We start from the raw sequence: 24706 nt of genomic DNA, 5'->3' as shown, positions 1-24706 counted from the left end.
AGCAACAACTGCCAGAGGCCGAGGCGGAGATGCTGCCTGGCAGGAAGAGCAGAAAGAATGAAAAATGTTAAAAGCTCATAAACAAGAAGATCACTTTCAAAGGGAGCATCTCCATCAGATTAGAAGACAAAGTAACTATGTCATTTGCCCCTCAGGGAGGACAGCAGCCTTATAACATTTGAGGGGCTGCCAGGAAGAAGGAGGGGTCCCCCTCTTCTCCAAAGCACCGGAAGGCAGGACCAGAGACGATGGAGGGGAGCGGACCGAGGAGAGAAGCAACCTGGAACCAAGGAGGAATTTCTGGAGAGCGACCAACCAGAGGAACAGAAGTGGCCTTCAGGAGCTGTGGGAGCTCCATCACTGGAGGCCTCCAAAAGGACACAGGACCACCATTGTGGGGAGAATGGCGCATGGGACCTCCTGCCCGAGCAGAGGGTTGGGCTAGAAGACGACCCTGCCCGGAGACCGATGACGCTGCATAAGGGGGAATTCTGATTGGTTCTGCTTCTTCCGGCTACTCTCCAGGCTGACTCTGAGAGAAGGAAGCTCCTTTTTAACCCTTTCCCTCCACTCCGCTGAGGATGATGGGACCCAGCCTGGGAAGGAAACCTTCGGAAAGCGACCCACAAGTCGGGAGAACGAATCTTCTCCCCCCAAACTCTTTTATCTCCCACCCAGTCCAGACCCACCAGTTCCGCTTCTGGGGCTGGAAACGTCTAGGTCTCCCCATTCTTGGGGGGAGGGGCGTTGTGGGGCAGCATCCATGGGCTCTGCTGGGCTCCTCCAGCTGTTGATGGGGGCAGCGCTGTCGGGGATCCCTGGGACTGAAGGGGGGAAGGAGACGCCAGGTAAGGAGGGGGCTGGGAGGGACCCACGGATGCTGGGGGGTTGGAGAGAGGAAAGGGGGGACTGAGACCCCCAGGGGAGACTTTGGGAAAGGGGTCGGGGACAAGAGAGGCGGAGTTTCAAAGCCCGAATCAATTTGGAGCCCCCAAAGTTTCTTCCGCTAAAAGAGGAAGGGGAGGGAAAGCGAAAGAGGGAAACTGAGGCACTTTCAGACCTGAATCCACAAATGCCACCAAAGGCATAAGAAAAAGAAGTTTCACTTTTTCTTCTGAATCTCAAAGGCTTTGAAGGTCAAGCAAGAGTGGAGCTTGGATCCCTTCTTGGGGAGCCCCTGAATTTGGGGAGGGGACCAAGAACCCCCCACCCCATAATCCCCGATTCCTCAAGCAGGACCTGGAGGGCGGGGGGAGGGGGGGCTTTGAGAGAAGGGTATTTGGGGGTCTGAGTTGCTCCTCGGAAATTAACTCCCCCAAACTCTCCCTTTAGTGAAGGGGGCGGGAGACCCTCCATTTGAGGGGGTCTTAGGGGGGCTCTGGGGAGGTTTTGGGGCAGGACAGGAAACGGCAACTGATTATCCCAAGTAGGAATCTTTTCTCCATCTTTCAGGATCCCTTTTCATTTCTTGCTGCAATTGGCTTGAAAACAGAACTTAAAACGCAGAATATTAGAGAGGAGTGAAAAGGGGCCTGAATTGAAGACTTGGGCTTCTTCTCTGCTCGGAACTCTCTCCTGCATCGGGCGAAGTCAAGGGAGGCTCTGCCCGGAGACCGATGACGCTGCAGAGGGGAGGATTCCCATTGGTCCTCCTGCTCTTTCTGGACTCTCCCTCTTCCGAAGTCCCTCCTCCCCCCCTCCAGACCCTCCGATTCCTCCTCTGGGGCTGGGAGCGTCTTTCTCCCCCCTTTGGGGCGCTTGTGGGGAGCCTCCATGGCTTTGGCTGGGCTCCCCCTGATGCTGCTGCTGGGGGCGCTGGCCCGGATCCCCGGGAGCGAAGGGGGGGAGGAGACCCCCGGTAAGGAGGGGGCTGGGCGGGGGAGGAGGGGGCTGGGAAGGGGGAAGGAAGCCTCCAGCAGCCTCGATCTCTGCGTGGTCGCCTCCCCCTTCCTCCCCACAGCCCCCCCCCAGGAGGACAGAGAGGGACCCTAATCCTAACCCTTCCCCCATGTAGCCCAGGTGGGGGTGGCAGCCTCTCCTGTGCCTGGGTGGGAGGGGGCTGCAGGGAAAGAGGAAGGGGAGGAAAAGCGAAAGAGGGAAACTGAGGCATTTTCAGCCCTGAATCCCCAGAAGGGAAAAGAGGCATTTGAGCAAAAGTCTTTTTCCTTCTTCAGAAACTTCACTTTTTCTTCTCAATCTCAGATTGCAGGCTTTGAAGGACAGGCAAGAGGGGGGCTTCGGGCCCTTCTGGGGAGCCCCTGAATTTGGGGAGAAGACCAAGAACCCCCATAATCCCCCTGGAGGGGAGGGGGAAGGGAGGGAGAAGGGAGGGAGAAGGAGGGGGCGGGAGACCATCCCTTTGAGAGGCTCTTGGGGGTCTTTTTGGGGAGGGGGAGAGGAAAGAGGGGTGATCCTCGACAGTCACCCAAAGGGAGGGAGCTACGGTTATGATTCGGGGGAAGAAGAAAGGGGGGGAGACCCCAGGAGAGTCGGTCTAGATGTTCTCATTGTGGCCTCTCCACATATTCCCTCCCAAAGGAAGAGAGAGTGGGGGGGATGGAAGCTACTTTCCCTCCAGCCGGCCGCCCCGTCCTTCCTGCCCCTTGAGATCCAACCTTCCCTGCAGAGACTGAATGGGATCGCTGGACCGGTTGAGCTTCTGCCTGCCTTTTCCCACCTCTCCCCCTCTTTCCTCCCCTCCCCCCTCCAGACCCCCCAGGAAGCCTCCCTTCCTCTCTGGGACTGAGAGAGTTCCCGTTCCCTCCTCCAGGGGGCGTCTTCCGCCAGTCTCTCTTGGAAGGACTCCCGCAACTCCCCCTTCCCGCGTAGACCCCCTTTCCCCTACTAGCAGCTGGGAACGATGGGCCCTGGAGTCCCTCCTGACGGCCTTCCTCTCCTCCTCCCAGCCCATTTCCTGGCCCAGTGGAAGTTCGAGTGCCGTTTTCTCAACGGGACGCAGCGGGTGCGGTTCCTGTACAGGGAGTTCTACGACCGTCAGGAGTTTCTCCGTTTTGACAGCGACCGCGGGGAGTTCGAGGCCGTCACGGAGTTGGGGCAGGGGGATGCGGACGATTTCAACAGAGATGAGCAGCTCCTGCAGTTCGAGAAGTCCGGAGTGGATCGCTTCTGCCGACACAACTACGGGGTGAACAGCTACCAGGCGCCCAAGAGGGAGGAGCGCGCGATTGGCCGGAGAGGTGAGTCTGGGGGGGAGGGACGGGGGCTCTTCCCTTTCATTTCACTCCTTTCGATCCTCCCTGATGGAGGTTTTACTCCTCATTTATTTATTCTACCCTCTCAGATTAACAAAATTTTCTTCCCAAACTCTCCTTCCTCCCTGGAATCTGGGATCCCTTCGATCCATTCCCCACCCCCCCCAAGAAAATCCATCCAAATATGTTTTTTTGGGGGGGAGGGGAATCCAGCCAGGTCTCTCTCTCTCTCTCTCCTGCTCAATGCAGGCAATCCTCCACTTAACAACAGTTCGTTTAGTGATTGTTGAAAGTTACAACAGAAGTGGAAAAAAAATGACTTATGACTGTTTTTCACACTTACGACCGTTGCAGCCTCCCCAGGGTCACGTGATCCAAATCCAGATGCTTGGCAATGGATTCGTACTTGTGACGGTCACAGCGTCCCAGGGTCACGTGATCCCCTTTTGCGACCTTCCGATATGCAAAGTCCCTGGTGAAGCTTAACAGCCCTGTTACTCATTTAACAACTGCAGTGATTCACTTAATGACTGTGGCAAAAAATGTGGTAACATGGGGCAAAATTCATTGAACAAACGTCTCACTTAGCAACAGAAATCTTGGGCTCAATTGTGGTCCTAAGTCGAGGACTCCCTGTATCTACCTATATATTTCTCTTGGAGAAAAGCCTCTTGGAGCATTTGCTCCTTCTGGAAATTATTGAAGGTTTTAGGGGAACCTGCAGAGATTTTGCTCTTCACAGATTCAGTCTGGAGGCAAAACTCATTTTCACTCCTAAATTCTTCCCTGCAAACCTGGGAGGATTTTCAGCTGCCATATAAGATGCATTTGGAAATGTTTTGACTACCAAAGACGATATTTTCATGGAGATAATAATATTCAACTATATAATTTGTTTCTGGACAATATTTAAAGTTTTTTTCCTCTACAAACAGCACAACATTCTTGTCATCTGGTATAATATTTGAAATAATTCTCATTCCAATAATATTTAACATAGATATTTCACCACTTTTATTCATTTATCTAGTGATTTTTTCATAACCTCCGAAAGTGCCCCAAGTGCCAATTGTGTTGGTGTTGTGAGTGTGTCTCTTTTGTGGGACTCTCAGGGCCTCCCTCCCTCCTCCCTCCTTTTGGGGGTCTCTGGGGGGATTTTCCCTTCAGGGAAAGGAGCTTCATCAGCTGCCCAAAGACTCCAAAGCCCATCCTCCCCTCCTCTTTTCCTCCCTTCCCTCCTTCCTTCCTTCCTTCCTCTGGTTCAGGGACAGGACCAAAATCTCTGGATGGTTTGTTGCTTTAGCTGCTCAGAAGCTTCATCCACATAAATAGAATGCCTTTTTATTATAAATCCAAAATGGTGATCCTGAATTTTATTGTGATTCATATAATTTCTTCTTCATCAAAAGTCTTATTTTTACTTCCATGAAAATACTTCAGACAAGAGGCCAATAATTCTCCATTTATTGAAAGAACAGAAATATTTATTAAATTCCGTGTATTTAAAGCCAATTGTTGGTCTGGCTCCAGTTTAGGAGGCCTGAAATCACCGGATGTTTCTTGAGTCTCTTTGGGGGAATTTTCTCTTCCTTTTTCTTTGACTTCTGAGCTGACTTTTCTCTCCGGAGAGATCCGGGCGTCTCCTTCCCCCGAGAGGCCAAAGCTTTTCTCTGGCCACCAAGAGAGGCTCCCAACCTTCCCTCAACTCTCCCCAGAATTATATATATATGTATATATAAAGAACTTAATGAATCCGGCTGAATCAGTCTGCCTGTGGGTGCTTTCTGGATTTGATTTTTACAAGAAACTCTGATTTATATCTGTGTCCTATTTTACTACATTAGGCATCAAGCTTGATATCAAAAAGAAATCTTGAATGACATGATGTGGGGCAGCTAAAATGTACTTTGTCCTCCTGCTGTTTTAAATCAAGAGGTCTCGATTTGTCTATTAAACTGGATTCCTGGATGGGCCGAGGGAGAAAGTTGTGTCCCTTGGTAGGAATTTAAAAGGGAAAAAAAATACCTTTTTCGGATCCAATTAAAATCTCCAGCAACTCCCATCTGGCCAAATTGGAACCCCAAAATCTTCACTTTTGCAGTATTGTAAATAAGGAGGTTTGGGATGGGCTATAAAAATAAAAATGTAAAAATACCAAATTGCAGCTTTAAAATCTGATCCTTCCATTTTCTTGCTAAAAGTCTTTTTCTCATCCAAAATTTGCATTTCCTGTTTTGTTTTTTAAAAAGGCCATTCTCAGTTTGTAAAGCCTCTGCCTTTTTTTAGCAATTCCACAAAGGCCTTTAATGTCCCAAGAGGCAAATGGGATTTTCCTGGAAAATAAAAACAACTCACACCTGAAATGTTGCTATTTGTCTGCATGGAAACCTGACCAGATCCCAGGTTGGAATTACAAATAACCATTTAAAAATGGGTTCTTCTTAAGCATCATAGAATTTACTGTTAATAAGAAAATCCCTCAACAGAAAACAAAATGGTTAGCAAAGGACTCTGGGCTGGAATGGATCTATTGTCAACTCTCTTGGGGGGCTCATCCAGACTAACCCCCCCCATTAATCCATCCAAGAGTTGTGCCAGTTGGAGCATTTGCTGAAGGAGGAGATCCAGATCCAAGATCCCCTCTGGATCCCTTCCCCACTCCCTGCCCCCCTCATCCAGGGCAGAAGCTTCCCTGAGGGAGTCAGAGGGACCCCTCCCCACCTCCTTCCCCAGGAATGGCCGGTTCCTGCGGCTGGGAAGGAGGCCGGCTGGGTGCAGGCAGAGCCTGGTCTGAGGGGCGGGTCTCCCCTTGAATCCCCCCAAAGCCCCCCCAGGAAGGATCCTTGCGAGAGATCAAGAGATCCCCCAAAACCTCTTCTGCCCTTCCTGCTCTGAAGGGGGGATCCAGCGTCTCTCATCTTCAATGGGAGGAGAAACTTTTCCTTCAGGGGATTCTGACAGTTATGGGGAGCAAAGGGCTGCCCCCCCCCATTGGGCTCCTTTGCCCTTTCCTTCAAAATGCCTCTTTCTGTTGAGGCTGCCTAAAATTGGGGGGTTTTGCAGCCACATCACATTTTGCACTTTTTCCCCCTGAAATCTTCTGCTGATTTTTTTGTTTATTTCTGCATCTTGTGGATCCTAAAGGGAGAAAAGGGAAAGTGGAAGGAGAAGTTTTCTCTCTCCAAATAAAACGTTTTGAAAAGTGATTGAAACACCAAAGAAAATTGGGACAAAGATCTTCTCTTCTCTTCTCTTCTCTTCTCTTCTCTTCTTCTCTTCTCTTCTCTTCTCTTCTCTTCTCTTCTCTTCTCTTCTCTTCTCTTCTCTTCTCTTCTCTTCTCTTCTCTCCTCTCCTCTCCTCTCCTCTCCTCTCCTCTCTCTCTCTCTCTCTCTCTCTGTCTCTCTCTTTCTCTTTCTCTTTCTCTTTCTCTTTCTCTTTCTCTTTCTCTTTCTCTTTCTCTTTCTCTCTTGCTCTTGGCAAGCTTGCTTGAACACCTTCAGGGCTGCTCAGAGGCATTTGGCTCCGTCCTCTCTCCTCTCCTCTATGACCTCCGCATGAAGCCGCTGGGTGAGGCCATCCGTCACCAGGGCTGGAGGTCTCCTCCGTCTGCTGATGTGATAAGGTTTCATCTCCACCTCTGGGGACCCAGGAGATGCTGAGGCTGCCCCCTCGAGGGTCCCGGAGGCTGTGGGGGGAGGGGCTGAATGGGGGATTAGGGGCTTCAGCTGAACCCTGGAAAGGCCAAAGGGCTTTGGGTGTTGGGAGCCCCAAGATGGGGGACTTTATTCAACTTCCTTCTGGGTGGAGCTGCATTGTCCCAGAGACCCAGTTGGCAATTCTGGAGATTCTCCTGGACTCCCGGAGAGCAGGTGGCAGTCACGGCTAGGAGAGTGTCTGTAAGACTTTGGGTTAGTTGTGGCCACTTTGGCAAATAAATTTAATAAATAACTAAGTTTATTAAACAAACAAATGTTGTGGTATTAGATCTAATTAAAAATCTGGTTTCATTTTCAATGAGATCCCAAGAATCATCCGACTCGTGCTGCGTCTGTCCTTCCCGTCTTCTGCGTCGTTTCTTTCCTGTTGTGTCTCTCATGTGGCTCCTTCTCCTCCTTCCCTCCAGCCAAGCCCACCGTCTCCATCTCCCCCACCAAGATGGAGCCCTTTTCCCCCAACACCATCCTCCTTTGCACCGCGACCGGCTTTTACCCCGTGGAGATCAAGGTCCAGTGGCTGAAGAACGGGCGGGTGGAGGAGGAGGGCGTGGCCTTCGGGGAGGAGCTCCAGAACGGAGACTGGACCTACCAGCTCCAGGTGATGCTGGAGACCCAGCCCCAACGGGGGGATGTCTATACTTGCAAGGTGGGGCACGCCAGCCTGGAGGCCCCCATCACCGTCCAGTGGGGTAAGCCCCTCCCCTCCCTCCCCTCCTGGTCTGTGGACCCCATCCTGCCCTGAGAAGGGGGAGAAACCCTCCCTGTGGGGGGAGAGCTGCAATGGAGCCTCCTGGGGGAAGGTGGGCCTGATCCTCCTGCTCAGGTGAGGCTCCTTCTCCTTCCCCAGAGCCCCGTTCCTCCAGTTCTGCCAGGAGCAAACTCTGGACGGGGATCATGGGGGCCGTGATAGGAGTGGCCTTCCTGGCTGTGGGGCTCTTCTCCTACCTGAAGAGCAAGAAAGGTGAGTCTGGGGGGCTGGAGGAGAGGTTGTGGGGAGGGGACCCTCTAGGGGAGGCCTCTCCTCAAGCTTAGCAGGTGGCCAAGAGGGGCCCCTTGAGGAATGTTTATGGGAACGTCTGTTCTTGGAGGGGCTATAAGTGAAGATCACACAACCTATTATGGGCTATCAATGGGGAGGGGTCCCGCTGAGTCCTCCAGCCCATGAAGGGTTCTGATTGAGTCTTTTTCTCCTTCCAGCAATTCCCATCCAACCTCCTGCAGGTGAGTTTCTCCTCTTCCCCCTCATCTCAACCTCTCCTAAGAGTTATAGGTGGCCTTTAAAAATTCCTTAATTGTTTCTTTTTTTAAAAAAACAAGCCTGGACAATATCTTCTTGCTGTGGATAGAGCAGTTTTTTGAATTTTTGGCAGCTTTTCCTTACAGAGATCTGAAAAAGTACTGCAATCAAAAACGAAAGCACACACAAATGCTAAAATCTTCCCCAGAATTTTTCCATGTTTTGGGAAATTGCCAAAGGGAAGGGAGGGTGGGGGCCATTCCTTCCCATTCCTCCCTTGGGGAGGGAGCAGCCCAGGTTTAAATTCCCCCATGGATTTTGTAAGCAACCCACCCATTCTGTTAGGCTCACTGTGGAGGGGGGTTCCCGAGGGTATTCAGGGGACAAATTCCACCCCTATGGCTATTTTAAAAGGGGTGAGTCCCATGGTACTATGCACTGTCGTATTGTAGGCCACTTCAGCAAATGGCAGGAGATCTGCCCAGCTAAACTGCTGATAATTATTTTTATTTTATTTTATTTTTTAATTTGATTTATATGCCGCCCTTCTCCGAAGACTCAGGGCGGCTTACAATGTGCTCAGCAATAGCCTTCATCCTTTTGTATATTTATACAAAGTCAGCTTATTGCCCCCACAACTGGGTCCTCATTTCACCTACCTTAGAAAGGATGGAAGGCTGAGTCAACCTTGAGCCTTGGCGAGATTCGAACCCTGCAGTAATTGCAGGCAACTGGTCTTAATAAGCTTAATAACAGGGTGCCTTAAACTCCTGTACTACCAAGGCTCTTTTAGCATCTCAATGCTAAACGCAATGTTCTATCATTGCGTTCGCTCGTTCTATACCTCCGTTCGTCCTCGGGTGGGAGGTGGAGCTGAGTCCTTGAGATGAACCTATCAACTTAATGAACTCCCTCCAAAACTTCTCCCTGAACTGCACCCCACCCTCCGGTCCGAGAGGATCCTTCTTGGCACCCCATACAGACTCCTTTGGGTTCATTAGTTGGAACCTGGACAGGCTCTTCTTCCTGACCCCCCTTCTCCTTGTGAGAATTCCCACAATTTCTGGCCAATTGAGCCCAGGCTCCCCCCTTTGCTGCCACCCCCATCGTAGCCCCGTCTTCTCTGTTCATATCTGCATGGAGGGAGTGGGGGAGGGGGCCCCTCCCCTCTTGATTAACCCTCTAATTAAGACAATTAGGGAGACTTCCAGAATCCCCTGGAGATGAAATGGGGAGGAATCCCTGGTCCTTCCCAGCCTTTTCCTCCCTGAAATGGGCAGATTCTCCCTCTTATCCGTCCCTGCCTGTCAACCACCCCCCTGCAGTGTGGGCCTGCCTTGTGGGTGGGAACTGAAAAGGAAGAAAAGTATGTTATTTACAATAAAAGATTCTCTTTATGTTCTAATTTTCTTCCCCATTTCTTTTTCTATAGCACTCATGAATTAATCCTGCTCTCTGATGCAAAAGGACTATTTTTTCTTTGGTCGCTGATGACTCTTTGTCCTGTTTGCAAACTCTGAGAAATGGAGGCTGAAGGTGGCAGGTTTGGGGGAGGAGGAGAATGGCAGCCTGGATTTTCTCCTGCTGAGACCCCCCCCAGCTTCCTTTCTGTCATATATGTAAATGCCTAATATTTGTTAATGTATATATCTATAGTCAACTCCCAGTTAGTTGTTGTCATCACTATCACCACTCCCACTTACCTCTGACCACTCCTCCTTAGTATATATCTTCCCTGGTTCTTGGTTCTTCTCTGTTTCTCCTGCAAGAGAACAGACATAAATAAAAGTTCATTAAAATACTATTAAAGACTCTGAGTAATCATTGGGCTAGATCCTCGAATTCTGACAAATATGGTAGCAGAGGATGGTTAACAGCCCAACTACATCCAGATATGTCTGAAAACAACGAAGCTAAAAAACCTAGAAGAAAAAGAACCATTAGTCGGGCCTTTGCACAAAAGATGGCAGCCCAACTATCACCTGAAAGCAACACCCAGAAGGAAACTCCGACAAAAGGAGAAGAAAAAGAAATCCTCGTTAAAGTCTGTCCAAACAAAGGAGATAACTTCAGAAATAACCTACTAGAAATGATCAAAAACACTCCGGGCGAACAAGACCTAATCGTGAAACTCCAAGACCTAATCAAAGACTGTGGAGCAGCAACTAAGGCTAACGAATCTGATCCAGAACCAGAACAAGAAGACTTCAACCCGGTAAGAGACTCACCCATTTGTCTATCACCCACAGAAAAGGCCGAAACAACTTTTCGCCTTTTTCACGGCAGCCATCTTGGACAGTAATCACACCAGAAATGGCCGACCAATCACCAAAGGGGCCCCCAAATTCAAATAATGAGGCGGGAAATAAGGGCTACTCGCAAGAAAACATATATGACAGCGATGAACAATGCGAGGAAGATGACTATGACCCCCCCAAAGAAGTACCCAGCAAAGACGACATCGAGAAGGCCATGCAAACTTTAACCGCAGCCTTCAGCAAAAATCTAAAGTTTCCCAAAAACACCTCCAAACACCCCAAAAACTAGCCAAATCCAAGCAGACACAACCGAAGTTTACACAGGGGGGCCCTACAACAACACCAAACTCCCGATATCAGCGCTACTTCCCTGGGACACCCACGGATCGCAAGCGGTGACCACACCGATCCCCAGAGGACAATCAAAATACTTACCGGTCCAGCAGACACCGAAGGGACACCTCGATCCGGCAGCAGACGACATCTTCAACCCACTCCCGCTCGACGGACGGAACGCAAGACCAGACTTCCCGGCTGTTTCTCCTGTGGCTGCAGGCTTCACAGGCCACGCGACGATCCAGAGGGACATTCAGGCGACCCACGCGACAACCCAGAACCTCTCCGCTCTCCCAAGGAGCCCTAAGCCGGAACCGAGACTCTACCCAGGCGGATTGGGCCCTCAACTGGGAGCTCCTGCGGAGAGATCCTTCCCAGATGACTGCAGAGCGAAAATGAGAGCTGAGCATGCGCAGAACCGACCACCTATAAAAGAAGAGAGAAACATAGAAGCAAGTCAATACAGACTACCAAACAGCATTCCAATACCATATTGTGAGTTTCCTCACATACTTAACCATGGACAGCGCCTGCCAGTAAGTAATACACCACGCAATACTGGAACTTTACCCATTGACTTTCCTAAACTGAAACTAGATGGAACTAATTTGTTAGAGTGGAATCAACAGCTGCAAGTCATTTTTTAAAAAGAGAACATTTTATTTCTAATTACTAACCCACCAGAAAAACCCTGGTCTTTTGAGATAGACTGTTTACACCACAGAGCTTTCTACTATGCTGGCTAGAGAATTCTGGGAGTTGAAGTCCACAAGTCTTAAAGCTGCCAAGTTTGAAGACCTCTGAGCTAGGGCTTTGGGGCCAGCCTTTTGGGGAGGGGGTCCCATTCAGAGAGACCCCCTGCCTCTCAGGAAGTATCAGGCCCAGGCAGAGAAAGTTGCCAACGTTGGAGATCCCTGGACTAGAAGACCTCCAAAGGTCCCTTCCAACTCTGTAATTCTGGTATTGGCAAGCAAGCACAGTTAAGCTACTTAAATCCTCCAGAGCAGGGGTCCCCAACCTTTTGGACCTCAGGGACCACCAAGTTCATAATTTTAAATTTTGTAGACCACTAATATGAATCCAGTGCGCTACTTGCTGAAGCACCTGGACTCCCAGTGACGGGATAGCGTCCTTCAGGCACTCTCCCCCCCTTTCTCTCTCTCTCCCCCCTCTCTCATTCTCTCTTTCTCTCTTTCTCTCCCCCTCTTTCTCTCTCTCTCCCCCACTCTCTCTCTCTCTTTCTCTCTCTCCCCCTTCTCTCTCTCCCCTACTCTCTCATTCTTTCTCTCCCTTCTCTCTCTCCTCCACTCTCTCTCTCCCGCTTCTCTCTCTCCCCCACTCTCTCATTCTTTCTCTCCCCTTCTCTCTTTCCCCCACTCTTTCTCTCTCTTTCTCTCTCCCCCTCTTTCTCTCATTCTCTTTCTCTCTTCCCCCCCTTTCTCTTTCCCTCTCTCTCCCCCACTTTCTCTCTCATTCTCTTGCAGGGGGCCGATCTGGTGTCTGCAATGGAGAGCAAAATCCAGCTTCTTCTCTCTGCTGTAAGTGCAGGATCAGGATTCCGCCTTGGTATATTTGCGGCGCAAGGCAGCCCTTGTTTCCTGCCGATTTGGAACGGTAAACAGCGTCTGGTTCGGGGAGCAGCTGGATTTTGCTCTCCATTGCTCTCTTGGCCCCCTGCAAGCTTTCATCTCTTGAGAAGCCCAACCAAAATTTCCCGCACCACTTCAGGGAGCGCTCCTCGAGAGACGAGAGCTTGCAGGGGGCTGAGAGAGCAATGGAGAGCAAAATCCGGCTGATCCCCAAACCGAACGCTGTTTACCGCTCCGAGTCCCAAGAGGCAGGAGAGGAAGGCTGCCTTGTGCTGCAAATACACCAAGGTGGAATCCTGATGCCGAACTTACAGCGGAGAAAAGAAGCCGGATTTTGCTCTCCATTGTAGACACCAGATCGTATTGCACCACCTGCAAAAATGTAAAAATTTCCAAATGTAGCCCTGCCCTCTAACAGCCCTCCTGATGTTCAACTGTTGTCTCTCAAGGAGGATACTTGGCCATCTTCATGCTTGAAAGGATTCTACAGTGTAACAGCAGATGTCTCCCACCTTGGCAGCTTTAAGACTTGTGGACTTCAACTCCCAGAATTCTCCAGAGTTCCCCAGAATGGGCTAGGCGGGAGTTGAAGTCCACAGGTTGTAAAAAAGCCACAATTGCCCAGCCCTGGGCTAGGGTAGGCTGACGCCGAGTGGGTGGGAGGCGGGGCAAGGCGAGGGGCAGATGAGCCAGCAATTTAACAAACAGTTCGGTGTGCTGCGAGGCCAATAAATTGCAAAAAAAACACCGAACCGTTTGTTAAATTACTGGCTCGCCTGCCCCTCGCCCCGCCCCACCCCCACTATTTATTGGCAAGGGGCGGGGCGAGCCAGCAATTTAACAAACGGTTCGGTTGAACCGCCTAGAACCGGCAGAATCCCACCACTGGTTTGTTTCCCTCTAGCCATCAGCTGGGACTCCGGAGGCAGCAATAGATTGGGAGTGGGCGGGGTAAGCGACCGGCGATCCAACAGAGGCAGAGGGTGAGGGTGAGGGAAGGCATGGGGGGGGCAAGAGAGGGCTTTGGCGACCCCTGTGAAATGGCCGTTCGACCCCCAAAGGGGTCGCGACCCCCAGGTTGAGAACCGCTGATCTAGACTGTCCCCAGGAATACTGGGCTGACCTGTCACTCCAGACCCCTCAACTCTCCTGGCTTTGAACCCTCAGCAGCTTCATCTACATTATTCTTCCTCCCACTCACTTCCCTTCCCTTCGCTTTGCTATAAAAGAATAAACTTCAGATGTAAGAAAACCCTGGAATCCTTCCTTCCTCTTCCTCCTCTTCCTTTTTGCTGCCCCCACAGGAGGCTCCTCCCTCCGCTGCCTCTGGATCCACCATCCTGGCTACTTTGGGTCCGAAGCCAGAACTGGTTCAGGAGGAGGGTGGGCAGATCCAGGGAGGCGAAGGGGCAGGACCCCCCTTTCTGCTCAGAGGCCCCCTTGCTCTGCTTCCCCTCAAGCCCCCTTTGGAGGAGCAGAATGGCAGCAGGCACGGTCCTCCCTGAGCATTTGTGGGGAGCCATTGGGGGGCACCCGAGACTCCTCTACATTCACCCAGCCATTTCAGCCATTTCTCTCCTCCACAACTGGAGGGTCCTGCCCCATTTTGGCACCCAATGGCTCCCTCCCTCTTTGGGGCTCAGATTCCAATGGTATAGAGTCTCCTGCTCGATGGTATAAATGGTGTAGGCTTGAGCAGGAGGTTGGACTAGATGACCTCCAAGGAATCCATCTGAAGCCATTCCTGGTGCAGAAGACATTGCCACGGAGGGGAAGACCTGCTCTGTGGGAAAAGAGGGGGGGAGTTCAATGGGGCAGCCCTAAGTGGAAGACCCCTCCCTTCTCCCCATCACCTCTAGATGCCCCTAGACAGCCCTCCAACTGAGCCTCGCCCTCTCCAGAGGTCATCCAGACTGACTCTGCAGTTCTCCAGTGGCCTCAATCACCGAGGCAGAGTTTCCCCCTCCCCTTCCTCATCTGGGGTCTTGGGGCCACCAGGGGAAAAATAGGTCGGAGTGTGATTGTAGGAATTGTCTGAAATTGCCTGAGAAGATTTGGGCTCCTTTGAGCAATGCCTCCCCTTGCAAGACAGTGTGCAAGAACCTGGAGAAGGGACAACACCAAATGTACCAATGGCAGAGGGCAAAAATTAGACCGGACCTCCTTAAGAAAAAAAGAAAGTCTTGTGTTGATTCATTGTTTAGGGGAACTGAAACAGCCGTTTCTAAGACGGACAATCAAACTAAGGGGGTTGGTTGTTTCCCAGGAGCAGCTATCAAAGACGTGACTGAGGGGCTTACAGAAATGATGAAGTCCACAGAATATTGTCCCTTTTTCCTCTTTCATGCTGGGAGGAATGAAAAAGTCCCTGGAAACGATGCCAAGAGACTCGGAGCAGGTGGGCAAGGGAGCCAAAGAGTTGGGGGCACAGGGGGATTTCTCTTCCACTCTCCCAATAAAGGGAACCATCCAAGGAGGGAAGGCAGCACCTTGGAAGTCAACTCTGGCTTAGGGGATGGTTCTCTGGAGGGATATTGGGATTCTTGGACCATGGTCCACAACACCCACACGGGGGGCTTCTGGCAGGGGATGAGCTGCCCCTCACAAGAACCCAGAAGGTCGGCTTTGGACACCAACCGGCTCGCCTCATCCGAAGGGCTTGAAAGTGAGACTGAAGTGAGAGGGAGACAAAGTTTTAGAAGCAAATTCCAAGCTCAAATCTCAGGGGAATCAACCAAATATGGAGAGAAAGAAGGGAAACTCGGAGACAGAGCAGGAGATGTAGAAAGCAAATATGGGGTAAGTCAAAGAGGGACTCAGATGCCTCTGCACGGATGCTCAAAGTACGAGGAATAAATGGGGTGAAGGTGGAGCCCAAAGGCAGGTGTGACATTGTTGCAATCACCAAAACTTCATGGGATGAAACCCAAAATTGGAAGGTGCAACTAAAGAGGTTTAATGCGGAGGAATCAGGCAGCAGCTGTCCAAAGGAAGTGGGAGACACGGACACAAACTTGTAGTTTTACGTAAATAAATGTATTTCACATCTACATGCACAGCAGACAAGATAGTCGGGAATGCCGGGAGATTGTGAGGTAAATCTCAAACAGCATTCTGAGCCCATGGAAGAAAAAGGCGGGAAAAGGGGAAACTCCCCCTTTCCACCCACAGCAACCAATCAGAGCGCAGATCACCTCATACAGGAGCCTGCACGCACTCAGCCACAACGGTGTGTTCTGGACCAATGTGCATTTTCCTCTTCCAGCTATCAACATTTAATATCTTCACATTTAAAGTGCTCCAAAGAAACAGACCTAATAAAAGAGGAGGTGGAGTTGCACTATGTATATAAAAAATAAACAAACTGATCTAGAAACGCAACAGAAGAAAGAAAAACCTCCTTCCATGCATTTGGGGTTGATATAAAAGGGGGAAAAGAGGGATGGGGGAATATTCGGAGCCTCCCAACCAACCAGAGGAAAGAGATGGAAGTTTCTGTTACTTAGCCGAGGCCCGGAGGAAGCTCCCCCCAAGAGTCATGGGGGGCTTGGACTCCCCTGGCCTCACCTGGGAGGCAGGTTCTGGGCCTGGTGGAAGAGGAAAGAGGCTCCTGGGAAACCCAGCAGACCAGAGGCCGCCTTGGAAGCAGCCCCCCCTCCTTTCCCCCCATACGGGGCCTTTGCCACCAGGGGAGGGGAGACCCTGGACGGGGCCTCCTCCAACCCCTCCCCCTCCTCCTCCTGGCCCCTCCGATCCTCTCTCTGGGAGGCTCCGGTCAGCATGGAAGCCTTTAAGGTTCATCAGGGAGGACCCAGGAGAGAACTAGGGAGACTGTGGCCAGCAGAAGCCATGGAGGCTCTACGGGGAGATTCCTTCAAGGGCAGAAATTGGAAGGTATTTAAAGAGGCTGCAACGAATGGACAAGACACTGATGGGAACGAATAAGCTTCTACTGTCTCTGCTTATATTCAAAATATAAGGGTTGGAGTTATCTATCCATTCATCCATCTACACTATATGTCTGTCTGTCTGTCTGTCTGTCTGTCTGTCTGTCTGTCTATCTATCTATCTATCTATCTATCTATCTATCTATCTATCTATCTATCTATCTATCTATCAAATTTATGTAGCCACCCATCTCACAACAAGTGACTCTGTGTCACATACAACAAAAATCAAAACAGGTATTTACATGAAAGTATTAAAAAATATTTAAAAAAGAAGGAATATTGGGCGAAGAGCCATTGTAACTTCAAACGGTCACTAAATGAACCGTTATAAGTCAGGGACTCCTTTCTTCAATGGGCTTCAACTGAGGGAGAAAAGGACCAGAGAGCTATACTGAGGTGGTGGGGAGGGGCCCCTTCAGCCGCCTCCAATGGGGCAGAGGACCTTGTGGCTGCCCCACCTGCAGACTCAGCCATGGGGCGGAGGAGGAGGAGGAGGGGAGTCCCTGAGGGAGAATGGAGGCTTGTTGCCTGCTGGATCCTGGCCGGTTCCTCAGTTCCGCTTCGGAGGAGCCCAAAGCTTCAGGCTGGGGAAGCGAAGCCCAAGCGCCTCTGCAGCTCTTGGGGGCTGGAGAAGGAAGGGCTGCTCTGTGTGTGTGTGTGTGTGTGTGTGTGTGTGTGTGTGTGTGTGTGTGTGTGAGGGGTGGGGGGTATCAGGAAGAACTCGAGAGAGAATCAAAGTCTTGTGGGGGAGGGGAAAGTTCTGCTTTGATCAGGAGAGTGATGGGATCCCACCAGAGTCTCTCTGGATCTGGGGCCAATTTTGTGAGACTGGCTGTGTCCAAACACACAATTGTGGGGCAGGTTCGGACTCTGCCGCCTCCTTCAGCTGCAGGAGGGGACCCAGTTCTGGCCGGCTGAGGCTGGTGCTGCCCCTCCCCCCATCCCAGGAGAGGATCCAGGCCGCCTCAGGATAGGCGCCCTGTGGGATGTCTGCCTGCTGCAGGTGGGAGAGGGGGGGGGCTCTGATCTGGCATCTCCAACCATTAGCTGGCATTTGATCCTCAGCCCTCAACAGTTGGCAGCTGCCCAGCCTCCGATGCCCTCACCCAGCTGAGAGAGATGGGCCTGGTGAGCCTGAGGATGGGAGACCACCAGGAAGCCTCTGGGCTGCTGTAGAGGCTGAAACTCCTCCAAGACAAGGAGGGAGAAGCTCCAGGCCCTCCTCGAACTCGCCTCCCTCAAAAGATTCACTTCCCATTCCTCTCCCTGGATCTCTCCCCCTCCCCCCTTTCTCAGTTCCTGCCCTTTGGGAGACCTCGTGGGAACCCAATTCCTCTTGTCCAGAGAGAGGGGAAAAGGTTAGTGTCAAGTATTTGCAAGCACATGTATCATACAGACACTAGTGGAGGCAGAAAGTGCCCCCACCCCTATGTGGAGAGGAGGGGCTTACCCTGAGTATAAAACCCTCTCTAACCTTTCCACCATGCTCTCTTTTACGTTTGTTCTCCAGGAGACATGATCTTTGATAAGGGTAGACACACACGCTGTGTGCCCCCTATCCTAATGGATATTAAGACAGCCTTTGTATATAGTTAATATGTTTTGTTATATGAATAAATACATTTATCACATTTATTCTTGCATCTGCCTTTGGACTCTTCTATGCTCCTGGGTGTTTCTACGATCCCAATTTCCACAGAATGGTAGCAGAGGGAATGGTAGCAGAAATCCACTCCAGGAGCTGCTGAAAAGGCGAGATGCCCTCCAAAATAACCTGTGAGAGAAGCTCCCCTGTTGTGACCAGAGGCCTCCAACGGAGGAGAACTTCAGCCCCAGCCTGAATCGCCGATGGAGAACATCGAAGGGGGTTTCCATCCAGCTACACCCTGGCAGCCAGAGGCCACCCAGAGGCAGCAAGAGATCCCAGGGGCCGAGCCAAGCGATGCCAATTCCACCAACAATGGCTACCAACCTGCCTCCCATGGAGGACCTGTATCCTGCACGAGTCAAAAAGAGGGCTGGGAAAATATTTGCATGTCCCTCACATCCTGGACACAAACTGTTTCAACTCCTACCCTCAAAACGACGCTATAGAGCACTGCACACCAGAACAACTAGACACAAGGACAGTTTTTTCCCCAACGCCATCACTCTGCCAAACAAATGATTCCCTCAACACTGTCAAACTATTCACTAAGTCTGCACTACTATTCATCTTCTCATCGTTCCCACCACCCATCTCCTCCCACTTATGACTGTATGACTGTAACCTTCTTGCTTGTATCCTTAGGATTTATATTGATATTGTTTCCTGATTGCTTATTTGTTCCCTGTGACTATCCTCAAGTGTTGTAGTTTATGATTCTTGGCGAATGTATCTTTTCTTTTATGTACACTGAGAGCGTATGCACCAGAGACAAAATCCTTGTGTCCCCAATCACACTTGGCCAATAAAGAATTCTGTTCTGTTCTGTTCTGTTCTGTTCTGTTCTGTTCTGTTCTGTTCTGTTCTAAAAGGCAAGATACATTCATCCAGAATCAGAGGGCACAACACCCAGTGACAGTCATACGGCACAAGAAGCAATCAAATCATCCTGGGAAACAATATCAAAATCCATATAAATCTCAAGGAGAGAAGCCACAAAGTCAGAGTCCTGGAGTCCCAAGTGGGGAAAGGGGGAACTCGTCAGATTTGCAGAGGAGGCTAAGTTGGCAGGAGTAGCCACAACCCCAAAAGAGAAGCTCAGGATCCCTCTGGATCTGCCACTGAGCCCCTCCCCCTCCATGCTGGTCCCCCTTTTCCTCTCTTCCCTCCCGTCCTTCCTCCGTCAGAGCCTCCCCAGAGAGCAGGGAGGGTCTCCCCACAAAGGGTCCCAAGGGGGAGAATGTGGGTCCTTTGAGTGACATTTCTCCAGCCCTCCATCGGTTTCTTCCCTGGGCTCTCCAGGGTCTCCTCGGGGGTCAGGAAGGGCCCCTTCAGCCTCCTCCAATGGGGCAGAGGACCTTGTGGCTGCCCCACCTGCAGACTCAGCCATGGGGCGGAGGAGGAGGAGGAGGGGAGTCCCTGAGCTGCCCTGAGGGAGAATGGAGGCTTGTTGCCTGCTGGATCCTGGCCAGGTCCTCAGTTCCGCTTCGGAGGAGCCCAAAGCTTCAGGCTGGGGAAGCGAAGCCCAAGCGCCTCTGCGGCTCTTGGGGGCTGGAGAAGGAAGGGCTGCTCGGTGTGTGTGTGTGTGTGTGTGTGTGTGTGTGTATGTAGGTGGGGATGTCAGAGGGAACTCGGGGAAGAGCACAATATTTGGGGGGTTGGAAGCATGAAAGGGGCCCAGAGGTTCTGCCTGGGTCAGGTGAGGGATGGAGGCCCCACAGAGGCTGCCTGGATCTGGGGCTGACTGTGTGCGAGTGGCTGTGTCCAGATACACAACTGTGGGGCAGATGCTGGGGGGGACCTGGCTCTGGGCTGCTGAGGCTGGTGCTGGGCCAGGGGGGAGTTTGACCCCTCCAGTCCCCCCATCCCTGGAAAGGACCCAGGCCACCTCTGGACCCCCAAAGCTCTTGAAACAGGATCCGGAATTCAGGATCTCTCTAAGCCGCCTTTGCGTAACTCACAGGAACCCAAATCTCTCCCAAAGACTAGAAAAAAAGAACAAACGGCCAGAATGGAGAATCCGGCTCATTCATAATATAAAATGTTTGTGAGATTTATGGATCCTGCATATCTGTTGCCTCTTGGAGGGGAGGCGGGTCTTTTTCTTCCCTTCAGAGCTTTATTATTGTCTTTTTCGAATGGGGTGTAAATGTGATTTATCTCTCTGAGTCTGTTGAAAACCAGAAGTTTTCCTTTCGGGATTCCTGGACAAGGAACTTGAAATATAAATTTATGACTTTATTACTGCACCTGCTGACTGCAGCAAGAATTCCTTATATGCAAAAATGGAAAGAAACCTCCATCCCCAGGATGGACAAAGTGATGGAATGAAAAATGTGGCAGAGATGGCAAAATAAACTTTTTGAGCAGAGGAAAGAAGAGATTTCCAGCAGTTTTTCTACCTGGAAGCCACTTCTGGACTTTGTGCTTGAGGCAGGAAAAGAATGAAATCTGGAGTTTTGGGATTTACTGATTAAGTTAAGTTGTTGTTATAGAAATGGTTAATATTTACTTAGAAAAGAAATAAAAACCGAGGGTACAATTTCACTTTCTATTTTATTGTGCTGGGAAGAAGTTTTTTTCCTCTCTTTTTTCCTTTTGCCCTTTATCCCCCACTTCTCCTTCGCCTTCCTTTCCCTTCCCCATTTCCTTATTACTTTTATTTTCCATTTGATGCCCTTATAATCTTCATGGAACATCATAAAACGGAGCCTTTTGTTTTAGGGGCCTTCCTGTCCCACAGCCAAAATAGGCAAATCTCATCAGGATCTGCACAATCAGATGGCAAAATTTCTTCCACAATGTCACTGTATATATTTCTCTGCTGAAAGTAGAGATTGTGGTGCATTATGGGAGAAGATGTGGACGTTCTCCGAGGAAAGGAGCGGGAAGCGGAGGAGAAACAGCCAAACTTCATTCCAGGATCTTCATCCGGGGCTGCTTTGCAAGGAAAAGGGGGATCCCGACCCACAGAGAGGAAGAGGGAGATTCCTGCACAATCGGGGTTCAGGGGCGGGAAACCTGAAGGATCCGGTCCGTCCAGACGTTCTGAGCAAGGGAGACGCGTGTTTCAAGGAAGGGAAACGCCCTTTTCTCTTGTAAAGCCAAGAGATCCCTACGGAGATTCCCTCGTAAAGGGGGAGGATCCGGCTGGATTAGGAGGGATCCCTGCAGATCCCCTCCGCCTCTTCTTGCGGGACTGTCAGCTGAGGGTTTTCCTGGCTTCCCTTCGGATTGGGGGGAGCGTGTGACCCCCAAGTCCTGGCTGGCTGTGGGGCTGCCCCTCCCCCCTTGTCATCCAGGGCAGCTGCTGGGGGTCCCTCCTCCCCTTCTGAGCCCCGAAGGACCCCTGGAGCTCTGGATCCACTTTTTCCCTTGTGGACTCTCGGCTGATTCAGCTTAGGCTCCTTCTGGGCACTGGGAGAACTCAAAGAGCATCTAGTCCACCCCTCCAGTCCAGGTGCCCAGAGAAAGGGAGAGTGGAGGAGAATCGGGGGGGGGGGCTGGGGGGGCAAAAGGAAGAGGAGATTCTCCTCCGGAGCTGGCATGAAAGACCCCCCAGATTGCAGCCCCCCAAGACTGAAGGGATCCCCCTCCCCCACTTTCTCCGCTTCTCTCTCTGCGCAGAACTCTCTCCTGCATCGGGCGAAGTCAAGGGAGGCTCTGCCCGGAGACCGATGACGCTGCAGAAGGGAGGATTCCCATTGGTCCTCCTGCTCTTTCTGGACTCTCCCTCTTCCGAAGTCCGAGGAAACCTCCTCCCCCCCTCCAGACCCTCCGATTCCTCCTCTGGGGCTGGGAGCGTCTTTCTCCCCCCTTTGGGGCGCTTGTGGGGAGCCTCCATGGCTTTGGCTGGGCTCCCCCTGATGCTGCTGCTGGGGGCGCTGGCCCGGATCCCCGGGAGCGAAGGGGGGGAGGAGACCCCCGGTAAGGAGGGGGCTGGGCGGGGGAGGAGGGGGCTGGGAAGGGGGAAGAAAGCCGATGGGTCCCCAGAGCCTCCACCAGCCTCCATCTCTGCGTGGTCTCCTCCCCCTTCCTCCCCACATTCCCCCCCCAGGAGGACGGAGAGGGACCCTAATCCTAACCCTCCCCCCATGTAGCCAGGTGGGGGTCGCGGCCTTTCCTGTGCCTGGGTGGGAGGGGGCTGCAGGGAAAGAGGAAGGGAGGAAAAGCGAAAGAGGGAAACTGAGGCATTTTCAGCCCTGAATCCCCAGAAGGGAAAAGAGGCATTTGAGCAAAAGTCTTTGGGCTTCTTCAGAAACTTCACTTTTTCTTCTCAATCTCAGATTTGGGGCTTTGGAGGTCAGGCAAGAGGGGGGCTTCGGGCCCTTCTGGGGGAGACCCTGAATTTGGGGAGGAGACCAAGAACCCCCCAGCCCCATAATCCCCCTGGAGGGGAGGGGGAAGGGAGGGAGGAGGATGTTGGGGGTCTGAGTTGCTCCTCGGAGACTGGCTCCCTTTTGTGAAGGGGGCTGGAGACCCTCCCTTTGACGTGACCCTGGGGACTGCAGGGGGTCTTTTGGGGGAGGGGGAGAGGAAACAAGGTTGATCCCCGAGAATCCTCCAAAGGGAGGGCGTTGGGCTGAAGATTCGGGGGAAGAAGAGAAGCTGGGGGGACCCAGGGAAAGTGGGGGTTCGAATGGTTGGGAGACCCCGAGAGAGTCAGTCTAGATGTCCTCGTTGGGCCCCTCCCCAGATCCCCTCCGAAAGGAAGAGAGAGTGGGGGGTATGGACGTCAATTTCCCTCCAGCCCTCACCCCTCCCCCAATTCCTGCCCCTTTAGATCCAACATTCCCTGCAGAGACCAGTTGAGCTTCTGCCTGCTTTTTTCCACCCTGGGAGGCTGGAGGAGGTCCTTCCCCCCTCTTTCTTCCCCCCCTCCAGACCCCCCCCCCCAGGAAGCCTCCCTTCCTCTCTGGGACTGAGAGAGTTCCCTTTCCCTCCTCCAGGGGGCATCTTCCTCCAGTCTCTCTCGGAAGGTCCCCCACCCCGCCCCCTCCTCTACCAACGGCTGTGAGTGATGGGCCCTGGAGTCCCTCCTGACAGCCTTCCTCCTCCTCCCCCTCGCAGCCCATTTCCTGCACCAGGAGAAGTACGAGTGCCGCTTCCTCAACGGGACGCAGCGGGTGCGGCTCCTGTTCAGGAGCTTCTACGACCGGCAGGAGACCGACTACTTCGACAGCGACCTCGGGAAGTTCGTGGCCGTCACTCCGCTGGGGAAGCCCGATGTGGACATGTGGAACAGAGACGAGCAGTACCTGCAGTACCTGAAGGCCGGAGTGGATTCCGTCTGCCGCCGCAACTACCACTTGTTGAACTTCGAGGCAGCCAAGAGGGAGGAGCGGGTGGTTGGCCGGAGAGGTGAGCCTGGGGGGAGGGAGGGAGGGGGGGCTCTTCCCTGGGAGGGGGAGGCCAGGACCCCCCTTTCCTTTCATTCCTTTCGATCCTCCCGGATGCAGCTTTTACTCCTTATTTATTTATTTATTCTGCACTCTCAGATGGACAAAATCTTCTTCCCAGGCTCCAAACTCTCCTCCTGTCTGGGATCCCTTGGATCCATTCCCCCCCCCCACAAGAAAATCCATCCAGATATGTTTTTTGGGGGGGGGTCCCTCTCTCTCTCTCTCCTGCTCAATCCTGCTTGTCCCCTTAATATGGATCTTCTGCTTCTTTTTCTTCCTTTTTTATTTCCTTCTTTTTTTGGTCTTTCTTCATTCAGAGTCATTTCCAGCCCAGCAGCTTTTCAATCCAATGAAGAAAGAAATGAGTAACGGAAGCAGCCTAGAATTTGTAATCACGGTTCAATGCTTAAACTGAGATGTAAAACCCCCAATAAGAGGAACCCTGATCGCTTCCGTCTTCCTTCCTGGGGAGGCTCCTGATTTGGGGGGGAGAATCCAAAAACACCCACAAGCCTTAAAACTGAATTTGGGGTCATAAGAAAGAAATTGGGCCTCCATTCAGCCCTGAAGCCTCCGATTCTTTCCTTCTCCCTTCCAGCTTCCTTCAATGTTGCCTACATTTCTTTTTCTCATTTTATTTCTTTGTCTAATAAAAATCTTCTCTATTTCTATCCACTGATGGGGTTTCAGAGGCCAATCAATGATTTTAGCTGCCCTTGTTGCCATTCGGCCTTTCCAGGGAAATTATATTCCTATATTCAAATCAGAGAAGTCTTGAAAGCATCATCACTTAAGAACTGGTTAAGTTTAACTCCAGAGATTCTCCAAAAATAACGTCTCACCATAGAATCCAATAAGATCTTTTTTCCATAAGAGGAAAACTCCAGATCCTAAGAGAGAAAAGCCTCTTGGAGCATTTGCTCCTTCTGGAAATTATTCAATATTTTAGGGGAACCTGCAGAGATTTTGCTCTCCACATATTCAGTCTGGAGGCAAAACTCACTTTCACTTCTAAATTCTTCCCTGCAAACCTGGGAGGATTTTCAGCTGCCACATAAGATGCATTTGGAAATGTTTTTACTACCAAAGAGGATATTTTTATGGAGATAATAATATTCACCTGTTTAATTTGTTTCTGGATGAAATTTAAAGTGTATTTTTCCCCTACAAAGAGCACAACATTCTTGTCATCTGGCACAGTACTTGAAATAATTCTCATTCCAATAATATTTCACATAGAAATTTCACCACTTGAGTCATTTCTCTAGTGATTTTTGATAACCTCCGAAAGTGCCCCAAGTGCCAATTGTGTTGGTGTTGTGAGTGTGTCTCTTTTGTGGGCCTCTCAGGGCCTCCCTCC

The 24706-nt window shown here is 51.3% G+C and overlaps 2 protein-coding genes across 2 annotated transcripts in view; both read left to right on the top strand.

The window, feature by feature from the left end:
* Positions 1–24706, top strand: part of LOC148116165 (rano class II histocompatibility antigen, A beta chain-like) — a 41951-nt gene that overhangs the window by 11540 nt on the left and 5705 nt on the right. The gene's annotated exons all lie outside the window — the stretch shown is intronic.
* On the top strand, positions 764–7963 carry LOC148116166 (H-2 class II histocompatibility antigen, E-S beta chain-like). The gene is made up of 4 exons (XM_087888586.1): positions 764–848; positions 2907–3197; positions 7337–7618; positions 7777–7963. The coding sequence occupies exons 1-4, from the start codon at positions 764–766 to the stop codon at positions 7959–7961; spliced, it is 843 nt and encodes a 280-aa protein (XP_087744712.1). The 3' UTR covers positions 7962–7963.

The sequence above is a fragment of the Pantherophis guttatus genome, chromosome 2 (genome assembly GCF_059756535.1).
Source record: "Pantherophis guttatus breed Tessera chromosome 2, ASM5975653v1, whole genome shotgun sequence".
Taxonomy (NCBI): Eukaryota; Metazoa; Chordata; class Lepidosauria; order Squamata; family Colubridae; genus Pantherophis; species Pantherophis guttatus.
This window is presented reverse-complemented; position numbering and strand designations above follow the sequence as displayed.